Here is a 16,039-nt window from a genome sequence, read left to right as displayed (position 1 = left end):
CCACCACTGTTCCTTCTGGAAAACTGAGGAGCTTCATCCTGAAGGTAAATATCTTTTTGGCCCCGTATGTCAAGTGAAAGCATTCTTCAAATCCCAAGGTCTCTTCTATTTGGGAACCACTCAATTTTTAGCTGAAGCACGCTCACGGGCAGCCCACAACCCCGCTGCACACGAACACCCCGCCGCGCACGGAGCCCCGGCCAGTTCTGCAGACACCGCGGTCCCGGCTAGCCAGCACACGCCGGCCCCGGGGGCGGCACGGCGGGAGGGCCGGGCGCCCGGAGGCAACCTGTGGGAGGCGGCGCGCCGGGGCGGGCGCAGCCCGAAGGGGGAGGTACGGGACAGCCGCCCGCCGCCAGGAAAGAACGCGTCCCCGCAGCGCGGGCCGGCACCCGATCGGCACCCGAGGCCCCGTGCCCGCGGCCGTGCGAGGGGAGGCGGCGGCCCGGCGTGACGTCAGGGGCGGGGCGGTGCCAGGCTGCGGGCGGCGCTCCCGAAGCGGCTCCGCTCCGCGCCCTCACTCCGCGCTGCCGCAGCCCCCCAGCGCCCGCGGCGCCCGGGCGCTCCTTCGCCGCCTCTGCCGCCGCAGGTAATGGGCTCCCGGGGGCGGTCGGCTCGGCCTGCGGGCTCCGGTCAGCGGCGGGTTCCCTCCCTCGCCGCCGCCACGGCAACTAGTTGGGGCGAGCGGTGCGCGGGGTGTCCGCCTCTGCCGCCCCCGCCCCGTCCCGCGGCTCGGCTCCGGCCGCCGGCGTTGGCCCCGTGGCGGGGCGCGGGCCGGGGGCTGCCGCAGCGGTGCCCGGGGCGGGGCGGCGGGCAGGGTGGGCAGCGCTGACGGTCCCACTCCCTTTGCAGGCTGCTCGGTCGCGTTTAGAGCCAGCGAGAGGCTGTGCCGGCGGCACCGCGGGCATTGCCGGGAGCGAGCCCGGCCCCCACTGAAATTCCGGCGTCTTGAGAGAGGGGAGGAAGATCCTCGTCTTCCGAAGCCTCCTCAATGAGTGCCAAGCTCTCCAAGGAGTTGAGGCTGTCGCTGCCGCCTTGTCTCCTGAACAGGACGTCTGCCACCTCGAACGCCAGCAGCACCTGCATCACGCAAGTGGGTCAGCTCTTTCAGTCCTTCTCCTCCACCCTCGTTCTCATCGTCCTCGTCACCCTCATCTTCTGCCTCATCCTCCTCTCCCTCACCACCTTCCACATCCACAAGAGGAAGATGAAGAAGCGGAAGATGCAGAAGGCACAGGAGGAGTATGAGCGGGACCACTGCGCCCGCAGCAGCAGTGGCAGCCGGCACCCCGCACCGGGAGAGACCCCCCCGGAGAGAGACAGCCGCCTGGGAAGACCCCCCCGGGACTCGGAGATCCAGCGGGCCCCCCCCATGGCAGCCCCCAGCTCCCAGCCGGCACAGGCAGCTTTGGACACAGCTGGCGTGGGGCTCTTGCAGACGGTGATTTTGTCATGATGGTTTAGGGGAACCCGGGAGAAGGCACCTTTGTAAATACCGGAGTGATTATTCTAGTCCTCAAAGAAGAAGAAAACATTGCTAATTCTAATGAACGAACAAGCCCATGATCCAAGCGCATGACAGATCACATCGCGTTTCTCATTGACTGTGCAAGGAAAGGATGCGTCTTTGTGCTGGAGAAGGACCTGCACGCAGCGACCATATACCTAGCCTGGAGGAGAGAGTCAGGGGCAGGGATCCCTTTTCCCTACACATTGTTACCTCCAGGGCTGGGGTGATCCCACTACTGGATCCCCCCCTGCCCCCGTTGTCACACTGCATGGCGTGGCTGGGGTGTGGAATGGGGGGAGTGGCAGGTCTGGTGGGTGCCTTGGGACCCCGCCTGTCTTCTTGGGGCAGCTCTCTGTTGTGCTTGGATCTGTGCCCCTGGCCCACCCTTCTTGTTTCTCTCCAGGACTGGATCTTGTTTTGTGTAACACCCACCCCCAACTGGGTTTAGGTGAACTGCAGTGCCCTGCGGCCCCATACTCCAGCTGCAACTTTCCTCTCCCCCCCCAGCATCCATCATCTCTAAATGCCCTCCCCATGACACAACCCCCAAAACCACTGCCATTCTGCGTGGTGGCATGAGGTGATACACCTCAGGGGGAAGATGGCCTTGTTCCTCCTGGGGGTCCCAAAACAAACCCTGTTCTGCACCAGGCATCCTGCTCCAACCCCGCTGCAGTTAAAGCTTCACCTCCCAGCAAGGAATCCTGCAGCAGAACGGGGCTAGCTTCTACTTTTTTAGGCTGATACATATTTTTACCCCTTATAATCTAGCAAGCAGTTAAGGACAGACAACACTTCAAATTTCTTGCCTCTCCTCTTTTGAGGAACTAACCAGACAGTTGTGCAAAATATCAGCTCTTAATGCCCAGCAGGTATTTATTTTGGAAGTATGGTTTCTCCCTAGCAAACAGCAGTGGCTTTTGTCAGTGGTGGGCAGGTGCGGTGCTGCTAGTGCTGTGTGTGCTGGAGGAGCGTGGGGCAGCGTCCGGTGCAGCTTTGCTTAGCGATTAAATCAAAGCCCATTCCTTGAAGGTGCCTTAACAGAGTGCCGTATCCGAACTTTGAAACATCTTGTGTGGTATCATAGCAGAGGCAGATCTCTGCTGTGCATGTTAACATCTAAAGAATACAGCAAAGGAAAAGTAATCCCGAGGGATTTTCTAATTTTTTTTTTCCCCCCGTATCCTGGCATTCAGAGTGATGAGTGATGTGATGAGGTAGCTGTAGCCCACAGGTTGTAACATTCTGCTGTTCTCTGCCCCCTGGTGTGGCTGCTGGGTTGGAGAGCCCTTGTGCTGACAGCACAAAGGTGAAAAGAGGAAAGGGTGCCACAGCACTCTAGTCCATGGACAGCACCAATATGCAGGGGTTTCAAGGCAGTGCTTCTCTTAACCCTGTCTTACCCCTTTGTGATCTTGCCTGGTGGGAAATTCCTGTTGGGTTTCAATGCGTGCCTCCAGCATCCAGCTCCAGGAGCTGTTCTACCAGCTGAGGTTGGTGCAGAAATGAACATGGTGTTGGTAGTGTGGTGTGGTGAGGTGGGAGTGATGGCCGATGCTTCCTGGTGTGACCAGATGCTAACGGCTACTGCTGTGTTGTTGGGCAAGGAAATGGGCTTTGTTTTGTTTCCCCTAATAAAGGATGCATGAACTTTTGTGTTTAACCTCCTTATGCAACCGCAACACAGTATTGCACCGTAGGGAATAGATTTAGGACAGTGAGAAGTGTTCAGTGAACAGTAACGGAGCTTCTTGATCGTGATCTCCACTAAATAGAGATATTATTTTCCCCTTTATTTTGTGCCTTTTCTTAAAAATCAGTATATAATTTTGAGTTTTATAAAAGCAATAAGATGTTCCAAATCACTCCAGTGCATTTCTGGTTGATGGTTTCACTTCTTTAGCGTCTCTAGTCAGACACTTTTCCTTCTGCCTTATGCACTCAAGGCATGCAATAATTCCCCAGAAGTGTACTGCTTGTCACATCTCATTGCAGTTATAAAATTGCCCTATTTTTGAGGAAAAAAAAAAGGATGGAAATATATATATCTTTATACATATTATGGATATATAGATATATATATTATTTATATAATCTCATGACACTAAGAATAGTGGCAGAAATGTATTGAATTAAAATGTTATCATGTAAACCTCTATCCTCTGTTAATTAGGTTTGATTTAATATTTTAATATCTCTGTATTTATGTAAATCTGTGTAAATTATGTGGTCTATAAGTAAAATTTCATACTGACTTTAATTTTTTCAGAACTGTGAGCTTCTTGTGGTGTCATTCAAGGTTTTGCATTTCTAAAGTTAAATTCTACAGGATGTGAGAAGTTATGAATTCCTGTTATCACACAGAAATGCTGCAATAAGGCTCATGTGTACTCCCAGTGCATGACCCTACCTTGAAGTATTGTGAGCTTACATGGTTTCATTGAGCGGTCTCAGGAGATCTAGTTGATACAAGCAGGGCACGTAGGTTTTCATTTTCATGAAACAATAAGCGATCTAGGGAATAAATGTGGATTTTTAAAACAGAGTTTATGCTTGGAGGTTCTGTCAAATCAATTGCTTCAAAGCCCTACAGCTACAGCTAAATTCCTGCACTTAGCATTCAGTATTAATAAGGCTGATGCTTCTTCCCTTTCCCCTCCTACTTAAACTAGAAAAGTGTAGGAAATTGTTCATATTTCTAAAGCATACATTTTCAGCTAACTGTGAAACTGCCCAAAGGGTTTTGAATCTACATATTTTATGCAAGTGTAATATCTATGTATCTGTATCCATATATTTAACTATTTTTGTGTAACCTTTTCTACGATATTTGATAGAGATGCCGGATATGTACCATTCTCGTACGTAAGGAAGGATTTATACCCTGTCAATATGGACATTCTTTTTCCTGTGAACTGTTAGAAATTTGCACTGTTTTTTGGCAAGTTAGGATGAAGCCTGGACAGCTGGAGAACAGACCGTCCTTCCTCTGGTGAGGTCCACATCCTCTGCCTGGATTTTCCTGCTTCAAAATCAGAATCAGGGCCTGCTGCCGAACAGCATCTTGCTATAAGAAGGAGTGCTGTGGTGGCCCGGCCCAGTTGTCCTGCTGAAGGAGCATGACTGCTGCTACTGGGTGCGTAGGGCTGCTCACAAACTGGGTCCCAACGAGCCGATGGTTCCTCATCCTGCGGAGCGTCCCTGGAGCTGCTGCTTATCTCAGCTCCAGCAGAGAGCATCCACCACCTGCAAAGGGAGATGGAGCCTGCCCATCGTCCACACAATGGGTGGTGGCATCCCGCAGCCCTGCTCTGTGCCCAGCACTGTGCTGTCTGCTTGGACAGACTGATGTGTGTGTGTGGATCCTGTGTACGTCGTGGGCAGAGAGAGTCATTTCATTCACATGTATCGGTCCAGCATTTCTGCTGCGGGGGGGCTGTCTGCTGCAAAAGTAATCTCTGAGATGAGATTTGCTAGCTCATCACCCAGACACGTTTTAGCTTTTGATAAATCTGCCCCAGACTTACATCTGTGTATACATGGGTATATATCTCAAAAGATCTGCTAGACAAAAAGCAAAGAACAGAGATTCCTCCTTATAGGCCAAATTGTCTTTTGACTAAATTTTTTTTAAAATTTTTATTATTTTTTCCCTTTAGTTTTTAATTAATCTTAAAAGCTACGCTCTTCAATGTAAATAGCAAGTTGTTACGTGAGTAATGTTTTCCACAGCATTTCTGAGTAGTTGCTATCTTGTTTCTGGAACTCTGTGCCCAGTGTTTTGAAGCAACTGTGTTCTTCTTGTTCTGTTGTTATGAGTGCAACTTTTATGTAGGAAAGAAAAAGAACATGATCTAACTCCTTAGGACAGGACTCAATTATTGCAAATCTAATTATAGGTCTTGGTTGCTCTTTTCTTTCTAGTAGTCATTTCTCTGCACGTTTGTATTTTTTCTATGGGTAGTTGAAACCCTACATTTTAATAAGTACGCAAGGTATGGAGGGTAACATGAAAAATGAAATAGGAAAATTTCTTTTTCCTTTTGTGTAAATAGCAAAATTTATAATGGCTTAGACACCGTTTCATTACAGTTCTCATCTACATGGAAGTTGGCATGACTCGTATACAAACCTTTAACAGTGTTTTACTTTATGTTAAGTATTAGAACTACTTTTATCCAGGACTGACTTTCTCATCTTTCTGGTATCTGACTCTTTTTTCCACTGCAGCCACATTTTCCATCTGATCACTGAATAAATTTCTAGTAGAACAGAGCGTCTTTCTGTTTTCAGTTTTTTACATGTAGTTCTCTGGTCCGTATCCAGCCAAACTCCACAGCACAGCAAATGTGCTACGAACTTGTGAAGACTGGAAGGTGTAGGAGCCCTGTGGGGAGAGCTGACTGTCCTGCAAGCACACAGGTGCAGTTCCTGCCGAGGTAGAGGGAAGCCTCTCCATCCACTGCCTGACTGGGTGAATGGGAATTCCTTGCTGCCTCAGCAGACAAATATCAGCCTCCTTCATGACACTGTTTCTCCAAAACGTCATTTTCTATATGACAATGGATCTCATTTTGTAAATTACCTGTAATATTTCTCATTCATGTCAAAGCAGGCTTCATTGCTCCACTGGCACTGTATGTTTTCTGTGGATAACTAGAGTCATTTGTTTTCCAGCCCGGTACATCCACAAGCATCAATTTTGTATGAGTTAGGAAATAAATATTTGGTCAGAACACTGTCAGTAGAAATTGTCTTTATTTATATTTTCTGATTATCCAGTTGGCTTTTCTTTGTTGTTTTCTTCTTTGAAATGGAGCAATATAATCTGTTCATTATTTTACTTTTTTAAAGAGGACAAAGATTTTTAAGCAAGCACTGCAAAACACGCAGAGAAAAATTTCACATTGTAGAGCAGAACAAGATCATACTGGTTTTGTTGGTTTCAATAGAATTCTTTGTTCTCTTCAGACCCCCAACCAAGCAAAACGCTTACCAAAAATCATCTGAAGGAATTCATGTATTAGAGGCAGTTTGCCTTTCGCTTATGATTTTAGCTTTGCAATAAGCACTAACGCACAACCACTGACAAAATACAGGCTAAAACTTTTCAGACATCGAATAATCTGAAAATAAGAAAGGATCCTAGGGGATTAAGAACACTGCAAATAAGGGGGTAAGTGTACCACATTAGAAGCAGAAATGATGAGCGCTGTAACACAATAAAAGCAATGTGTGCTGGAGGATAAATTCATAGTTGTAAGCAAGCACCTTTAAATTTTATTCCTGGCTCTGTCACTCTTTTGTTAGTCTCTTAACTTCCAAGCTATTTATGTAGTAACAAATATACAACTTACCTATTAAATAATGACCAAGAATTTGCAAATATGCAGCCCTGATACGAATCAAATAAGGCTCATATGCACCAAGAAAGTGCTGATCCCATAATACCAATTAACAGAGTCTTTATGCTGATCACCTGGCTTGAATCACCCAAGTGCTTACATTTGGCAGCCAGGTCCAAGTGGCAGACGGCACAGCTGGGAGATGGATGGCTGGGCAAGGTGCTTCAACAGCCATGCCGAGAGGCTCAATAGAATTTTTTTAAGTTGAAGTTGAATGTGTATTATGAAGGAGAGCCAAGAAGACTTATACTTATTTCACCATTTCATCACTCACAGCACTTGTCTCATAACAGTCCTGCGTGGCTTTGAGCAGAGTGCTGACTAAGGTATTAAGGATATAGAAGTAGAAAGTTCTTGGGAATAATCCCGCCACTAATGAAGCTGATGGCAAAACCTTCTCAAGTTCAGTGGGGTCCAAGATTACACAGATCTCACTTGCTGCTGGCTGTCCATCCCTTGCCAGTGCAATCGGACTGCTACCCTCATTATTTCTGGAGTATTTGTGGGTTTCTCCCGTGGTTTGGCTCATGGGCTGTATCCAGCTCCAGTAGGGGGCAGCAGGGAACAACCTGCGTGTTGCCTGTATGTGACATTCGTGCTTACCTTTCTTCAGTTTTCTGTACGGCCTGTAATTCATTCTGAATCTGACTTTCCACTAGACAGCTAGTCCTGTGAGTCTTTCCTTAGGATGAGCTGTGTTTGCTGGGCTTGCTTCTTCCTTATCTCTCCTGACAAAGCAGGATTTCTCTCTCTAAATGATCAATTCCTTTGATTTCTACAAAGATTCCGTAAGACTTTTCCCTCCTTTTGATCCAGCATTAACACACCTTTATGCATATCTCTGCTACTAAGCTTTTGAGAAAGAGCTGGGCTTCAAACAGCCTAAGAAATCCTGCCATGTGTCCCAACACGGCCCGTTGGCTCTGGAGAAGCATCACATTTCCGATTAAACTGCCAGCCCTAGACGACAAGCTGAAACTGCTGAAAAATCATCATTCGTTCATAACAAGAATCACTGTAAGGAAAAGTAGCCGTTTCTAACAGGGGAGAGTACATAGACAACAGGATATGGTGATAGTATGCATATTAATGTTTTTGTAAAGCCTGTGGGACAGACAAGGTCAACTTAATTTCTAATAAAGGCCAACCTCCTGGTCCATATTTTCTTCTTCTAAAACACTTTATCACAATCCATTCTTTTACTTCTAAATATTTGTGGAGCTACTAGACATATACTTTCACATGTTAGACATATACATTTACCTTGCCTCACAGTTGGGGGGCCCTTCTTATCCATAAATACCAACTGATCTGTTTAAAGTCTATTTGTTTTCATTATAGAAATGCAGCTTCTACTAAATCATCTGATAGACCTCAGCAAAGGAAAGCCTTCACTTCGAGAACATGTGCTGAAGCTTGCTCAGTCTGGTGATGGTGGTGCATAAATCAGGACAAGTGTCCAGCTGATCCCGTGCAGTCACTTTGCAAAACTCAATGAACAACTTTTGACTGCTTTTGAGCAAACAACAAGAAACATTCAAAGTCTGAGACAACCTCGTCTTTTTGCCTATTGACAACAATGCTAATTCAATACCTCTCTGCTCTACCACTTGGGTTATCCTGGATTAATGTACTTCTAAAATGGAGCTGAATATACAGGCCATTACCTATGTGACAACTGCTCTAAAATCAGTTCCTCCAGGGCTACCGGGGCTATGATGAACCTAGCATAGGAGTGGAGAAGGCAGCTGAGATATGACAGACTGGGCTTAGTGCTACTGTCTGCACAGGGCTGTAGCCATGCGACAGCGGGGCTGCGTCAAAGTAAGATTACTGAGGCTGGTCTACTCGCAAGTGATAAAAACAGAGCAGTGCAGAACAGCTCTTTTGCTATGAGAGCTGGGTGTGATCTCTTTTATAGAGAAAAATCTCAAATACTACAGCTTACAGAGAAACCCTCGAGACTGCTATGCTCCAATTATGGCCTTTTCTGTTTCTTTTCAAACATTCTAGAAAAAAAAGAATCTCAGATTCTGTCTGAAAAAGTAAGCAGTATCACACCGTAAGCCATGTTAGAAAGGCACCAGGCTGACAAATCTGGATTTGTTCACAGTCTGGGCATTTCACCATCAGTGTTGCCACTGCTGCTGTGAGGGGCCCTGAGGAGGAAGAGACCTCCCTTGGGAGTGCAGGCCTTGCCCCAGCTGCACCCGCACTGTTGAAGGTTCCATTTGCCTTCCAGCCAGCATCTCTACCCCACACTACCTGAATTCAGTGTTAGGCTTTCACTGACTGATTTTAACTGGATTGAAACAAGTTATGGCACAATTGTGTGAATGGGTAGCGAATGAGTTAGTGAATTACAAGGGAGTGTGGAGCAAAGGAGAAAGGATGTAGGGGTGCTGAGACCTTCAGACCATTTTGGGAAAGAGGACTTAGGAGTCTTAGCCTAACTGCTGCTTAATATCCTTCTCGTGGGTGACTGGGATCAAAATACAGACAGATCATTTGGGGCCGCAGGCCTTCAGCTCTTGAATAGTGCCATGTTTACCACTGCAATACCCACAGCCTGCTTATACGCTATGGCGTCTGGCTGCACTCCCCTGCTTTCTTCCCTCCAGCCACTGAATGACTTCCATGTGTGTCCAGCCACATACAGTGTCTGCAGCTGACCTGGTGTCTTACTCACTGACCTGGTTTCTTACACACAGAACAAACAGAGCTCCATGGCTGACAGTGGAGTGACCTGCGCCAACCAGGTCCCAGCTGCTTCTCTCTCCCTCCCAGTGCAGACTTCATTGTGGGTTCACCTACGTGAGGGAAATTGCTTTAGCAGGCATTGGACTACATGATCTCCAGAGGTCGCTTCTGACCCCTATGGTTCTGTAATTCTATAACTGCCAGACCAGCCACCCACAGGTCTTATAAGGTCTCCACACCTTCCAGTCCTCAGCTATTCTTTCAGAAATAGTTGAAATTAACCAATGAAGCAGAAATGTCTGGAGGAGGACAACCGACAGGCAGTTGGGCAGTGAATGTGACGACACAATAATGCAGTCATTACTGAAATAAGCTATTTTTCACATCTCATGAATTTTAAGTAAATTTAAAGACTTTTCTGGTGCCTGATTCATAGTTTTGAAATGTTTAGATTTGGCAATGCTGCTCAACAATATCGTTGAAGCCCATCTGTGCTGTTTATCTGCTCTCTCTTCTACCCCCAGGCATTGTCTGTTTCTTTTGATTTTCCAGATTATAACCCTTTGGAGAAAGAAGTTAGGGGTTTGTTTGATAATTGTGGTGGCTTCATTAACCTTGTTCAGAAGGTGAATCATAGATTCCTAAAACTAGATGGAGGGATACAACTACAAAATGATCTACTGTCTGTCACAAACAGGATTTTAATCCAGTAATTCAAGTCCTGCCTGGCATGAGGAACATTCATTTTTTAGAGAGACAGTCGCAGCTGATTTTCAGACTGAAAATGGTGGAGCATCCAGTTCAGACTTTCAGAAGTTGTTTCAGTCACTACAAAAGTAACCTAAAAAATAAAAATCTGTCCCTTCAAGGCAATAATTTTTGGTATGTGGAATAAAGTTAGCACATGCAGAAGTTATTAGGACACTGTTAAAAACCGACATCTGGCAAGGAAGGTAAGCCATCTGTGAAAATACAGTTCCTATTACATGCAATAACCCAAACAATCTTCCAGTTGGTATAAATTCACAGCACTGGGAGTGTAAACAAAACTGTGTCCTGGGGGAAAAATATGCACAAGTATTACATATGCAACTGTGTACCTACTCTGGAGGTGTCAGCTGAAATAAATGAGATGCTTGTGGTAGCTGCGGAATTTTGTCTCACAAAATAAACTACATTTACAGATTTCTTCCTTCTCCTTCATTCATTGTTTCACCTTATTCCAATGATTCTTTAGCAAAAACATTTTGTGCTGAGCATAAAAAATATTTTTCTGTGCCACATCAACACCAGAGCAGGTGAGGAGGTTTTGTTTGGCTTGACAACTGCCTTGAGTGAGTGAAGGTCTGGATTGAAATCCTGCTGAAATTAATCATGGAATAGAATCATCAAATTTGGAAAGACCACTAAGATCATCTATTCCAAAGATCAACCCATGACTGTGACCACCTTAGATGATGTCCTTCAGTGTGACATACACTCTTTTCTTGAACGTCTCCAGGAATGGTGACTTTACCACCTTCCTGAGCAGCCTGTTCCAGTGCCTCACCATTTTTTCTGAGAAGAACTTTTTCCTAGTATCCAACCTGAAACGGAAATAGAAAATTGCATCATATTCAATGGGGTTTCAATCACATAACAAATATTTTGAAGCATATCTTATTGTTTTGAGGTCCAGTGTGCATCAAATGTGCTATATTAGGAAGTTCAAATGACCTTTTACATTTAAATATCTGAAAACTATTTTGCCTGTAGATAATGCAAAAATATTTTCTAAAGAAGACTGAAGGACATAGAATTGCTTCATCTGATTTTTTTAAATTATAATTAAGCGTGCACTTTAATGAAAATGTTTTGGCTGATTATAGAGATGTGCACCTTATCAAGAGAAAAACAAATAAAATGTAGTATAGTGTCCCACAGTTGTAAGCAATTACATTTTGTGTCAGCAGTGGCCAGGTCTCTTCTCATCTTTCTTCCTATGAACTTTGCAGTGGTTGAACTGATTGCATTGTTAGCAATTGCAAGTTTAATTCAAGTTCTTAAAGAATTTCACAACACAAAACCTTTGGACTCTAGGGCTCTGTTGCGAATGGACGTTTGTTCCCCCTTTCAGCACCTGTGAAGACAGTCACCTTGGCCTGTGTGACCAGGGAGATGCCCAGCAGCAGCTGGGTTGAGGCCTGGGGACAAAGCTTGATGCAGGAGCTCAGAACTCTTCAAGCTGACTGGATGTGGGCTAAAAGTTTTTGGCTTGAGTTGGAGCTGTGAGGAGCCAGGACACTGAGGTTGGTCCTGCTGCAGCTGGAAAAAATTCAACGTTCTTGTTTGTTCAAGAATGACCACAGTTAAAGTACCTTAGTGGGTTACATACAATGACATAGGCTACATATGATCCACAGCTTTGTGCATTTATACATATAAATGTATGTGTTTGCATATCATATGTGTATGTGTGTAGATATATGTATATGTATCATATATAAACTATCAATCACACACATATAATAATAGGGTATGATTGCTCCTCTTGAAGCCCAGGATTTAAATTCCAAGTTAATGAGTCTTCCAGAAAAGTTTTGCTATTTGTCCTTCTTAAACTTCCTTCATTTTGTTCTCAAAATGAATGAATAAATAAATAAAAATAAAAATAATTAAAAAAATCACCTGTTAGAGAAAGTTTTGGTTATTTATAATAGCATAAGCAAATGACATCAAACCTATTCTCTTCCAGTCTAAGTTCAGAAATAATACTCATTTTGATTTGTCATAAGAGCATTCATGCTTACCAGTGAATATTTCCTGGAGTATGCAGATAGATACAAGACAACATACTAAAACAAGATTAATTTCAAATAAGTCAGAAAAGAGCCATCGGATAGTGCAGATAATATATGAGAACCTAAACAAAACCTAAACAAATCTGTTCTGCTTATTCTCTTACCCCTGCTTACCCCTTACGAGCTGGAAGGTTGTTTGCCCTACATGGGGAAGACATTTTTTTTTAATTTTTTTTTTTTTTTTTTTTTTGGTGAATAATGTGTTAGAATAAGGTAAAACAGCATGATGTGACATAAAGTGTGAAAACTGAGCCTACATGCTCTGTAGTAGAGTGATGGTGGATTGAGCTATGGCACATTCTTATCATTTGGATTGTTTGAATCACAGTATTCTAAAATATCATTACTGTTGAAGAAGTTACATGGTTGATGCAAAGATTTCTGGTCAATTATGTCTCTCAGATTGTTTTCTACAGGAGACTGAACAAGATGATTATATCGCTTTCCTTTAGCTTTCAATTGATTGATTCATGGTATACATTTTTTTATCATAATGTATCTATTTGGTGTATAGGAATTAATTTTTTTTTCAGGAAATTGCATAGAAATTGACTGTTTTTTTAAAAAAATGTTTTTGTATATTTTAATGTCAGAAGTCTTTTTTGATTGGGATAACATTTTCTAAATTCAAGGCTTTCTCTTTGATTTTTTTCAGCACACCCTCACGGCTGCACGACGCATTCAACAGACAGAGGACATTCAAGATGCTTGACAACAACTGGCAGATGCCTAATAGTAAAGTCCACCTCAAACAGTGCTCCGGTCTCCTCTTCCACTTCATTTCAAGATATGAAACGGAAAGTTAAAAAATATGTAGAGAAAGCAATTTGAGCAAAAAGAATATCACTGGATCAATTCTGTATTTTCATAATTCAGGTTGAGCATAAGCTGAAAATACTGTGGGATTTAAAATCTTTCTATTGATTGAAGACTAAGCAGTTGGAAGAGAAGAAGGTTATCAGGAGTAGTCAACATGGATTCACCAAGGGAAAATCATGCTTGACCAACCTGGTGGCCTTCTATTATGTCATCAGTGCCTGGGTAGATGAAGGGGAGATCTGTAGATGTTGTATACCTTGACTTCAGCAAGGCGTCTGACACAACATACTTGTTATGAAAATTAGAAATTGTGAGATAGATGAGTGGATGGTGAGGTGGACTGAGAGTTGGCTGACTAGCAGAGCTCAGCTCTGTGTTGCATCAGCAACACAGAGTCTGCTTGGAGGCCTATAGCTAGCAGTGTTCCCCAGGTGCAGGGTCTGATCTTGTTCAATATCTTTGTCGCTGACCTGGAACATCTCCTGTATGAGGAAAGACTGAGTATCATGAGTCTGTTCAGCCTGGGGAAATAAGGCTGAGAGGGGGTCTTGTCAATGCTTATAAATGTCTAGTTGGAGGTGGAAGGCAAATGGATGAGTCCTGGCTCTTCTTGATGGTGTGTAGCGATAGGACAAGGAGTAATGGCCTAAAACTTGAACACTGGAGGTTCTGTAATAACACGCAAAGAAAGTTCTTTATGGTAAGGGTGACAGAACACTGGTAAAAGTTGCCCAGAGAGGTTGTGAAGTCTCCTTCTATGTAGATATTCAACACCCATTTGGACACCTACCTGTGCAACCTATTGTAGGGAAGTTGCTTTAGCAAGGGGTTGGATTGATGATCTCTTGAGGTCCCTTCCAACCCCTGCTATTCTGTGATTCTGTGAAACTTTGCACTTTACTGCATGTAACAGAACAGTGAATATTGGTTTGTATGTAAATTTGTTACTATGCTTGGTTAGTCACATTAAGCCTACATAAAGAGACAGTGATGTTACCTTATCAGAATACAGGAAGAACACAGCCGCGTCTCCTATATATGCAGACCTTTTAGTACATATATATTAATGGCAACGAAATTCAGTAGTCTGAAGGAAGCAATTGAGCACTCACATGACTTTTGCTGCTTCAAATAACCTCACAGACAGATGAAGTGATTGCTCAATATCTCTCCAGAGGTGTGACTCTGATTCAAAGAGTGGATGTATTGCACATGCTGGTAGAAAGAAAGAACTTACTGAAGAATGCAGAGCCTTTCTTCAAGGGTGGAATGGAAATAAGTGGAAGGAAAGATAGGAAAGGAAAAACAGAAGCAAGAGTGGATGGGCTTCTAGGCTTTGCTCTCCCGCTAATCTCTTTGACCCACTGGTAATCTCTTATGACTATTTCCTGAACTGTGTTTTTATCTTCTCTGTCACAAAAAACCATCTGCCTTGCATGAGGGCCATGAAACCTGACTCTCCCTCATCCTATTCCTCCTATTTTGTTCAAACCCTTTGGGCTAGCAACTAAACCTACTAACAGATCCATGCCTATTGCATAACTTATCCAGGAGTCCAAAACTAGGAGAGTGCATGTTGAGTGGTGAACTGTTGACTGTTTCCAAGGGTCCTGATCGGGCTTTGGTGGCGATCATGTGCTCAGAGTGCCATGGCTGTGAGCAGCAGGGGCAGAAAACTTTGGGTATTTGGGAAGCAGCACATCAGCTTAATTCTTAGTGCATCTTCAGGGTTAAGCAGCAACTAGGTGTGGGAACTTCAACAAGCATTTGGGACCATTGCCTGCTTTAATCACGTAAATACTTCACAGGATATCACCCAATTATTACAACAGGGAGCAGTTCTAAAAGTGGCAGAGCTGAGTTATTTTATTGGATCTAGCTTTAAGCATCTCCCCAGAGCTGGATCTAGTGAAAACTTTCTCCACTCCAACCCAATTCTATCTTATAGCAGATACCCTTATTAACAGAGCAGCTTATATCCTTGCATAACCTCTTATCCAAGCTCAGATTTCTTTGCAAAACGGATGTATTCACTCCCCATGGTTTTGTCTTGCTCTGCCTCCTTTTTAGATCCAAATCTATAACAAGTTTATAATGAGGTGGTTAGCTATCTGTATAATTTAAACTATAAGCTCCTTGGGGTATGGCCTTTGTTCACATGTACCAGGCACACAAATGATTCTATATAAACACAAGGGATATCCCACTAATTAACAACCACTCAGTTGAGCCGTGCTTCCGAGGGTGACTTAAATAAGTGGGGGCATTTTAATGTTATCTATTTGCTCTGAGGACTGTCTTCTAAGTAGTGCAAAGTGAGAATATCATTTTAAGTGTATGGAATTGTTTTTGACATTAATTCAGTCCCAGATGTGTTGAATTGTTCCAATATGTGAGGCTAAGAAGCTGAAGCTATTGAACGTGGATATGGCAGGTTGGTAATGTGCTTGATTGTAAGGAAATTAGAACAGTTGTTGAAATGTTGTCATCTGAGTTTAATTTCCAGTGGATTTACATGAGCATAAAACTCATGGATGAAGTGATATTGCCCTGGATTTTGCTTTTCCAACAGCATAATATTTCCACTGAAGTATTACCTCTACAGGTAATATTTTTGCTTACTGAAAATGGCAAAATAATTGTAGATGTCATTGTGCATGTGACAGTGACATTCTCTTCTAAAGGGCCCTTTCTGTAACGACAGTGACTTCTGTTTCTATCGTTGTTCATAAAATAACAGAACTCACAAGATTCCAAGTTTCACA

At 43.9% G+C, this 16,039-nt stretch overlaps 1 protein-coding gene across 1 annotated transcript; it reads left to right on the top strand.

Annotated features, from left to right (window-relative positions):
* Positions 1–879: 879 nt before the first annotated feature.
* Positions 880–3,538, top strand: CUNH11orf87 (chromosome unknown C11orf87 homolog). Its single transcript, XM_042839009.1, has one exon. It carries the CDS (start codon positions 992–994, stop codon positions 1,454–1,456), a length of 465 nt encoding a protein of 154 aa, XP_042694943.1. The 5' UTR covers positions 880–991; the 3' UTR covers positions 1,457–3,538.
* The last annotated feature ends 12,501 nt before the right edge of the window (positions 3,539–16,039 follow it).

This window comes from Centrocercus urophasianus, unplaced genomic scaffold (assembly GCF_019232065.1).
Source record: "Centrocercus urophasianus isolate 14NV4802_14NV808 unplaced genomic scaffold, USGS_Curo_1.0 seq_9, whole genome shotgun sequence".
Classification (NCBI taxonomy): Eukaryota; Metazoa; Chordata; class Aves; order Galliformes; family Phasianidae; genus Centrocercus; species Centrocercus urophasianus.
This window is presented reverse-complemented; position numbering and strand designations above follow the sequence as displayed.

Excerpts from the sequence above, each read along its gene's own strand:
- CUNH11orf87 (XM_042839009.1), top strand. The coding sequence starts at position 992 with ATGAGTGCCAAGCTCTCCAAGGAGTTGAGGCTGTCGCTGCCGCCTTGT.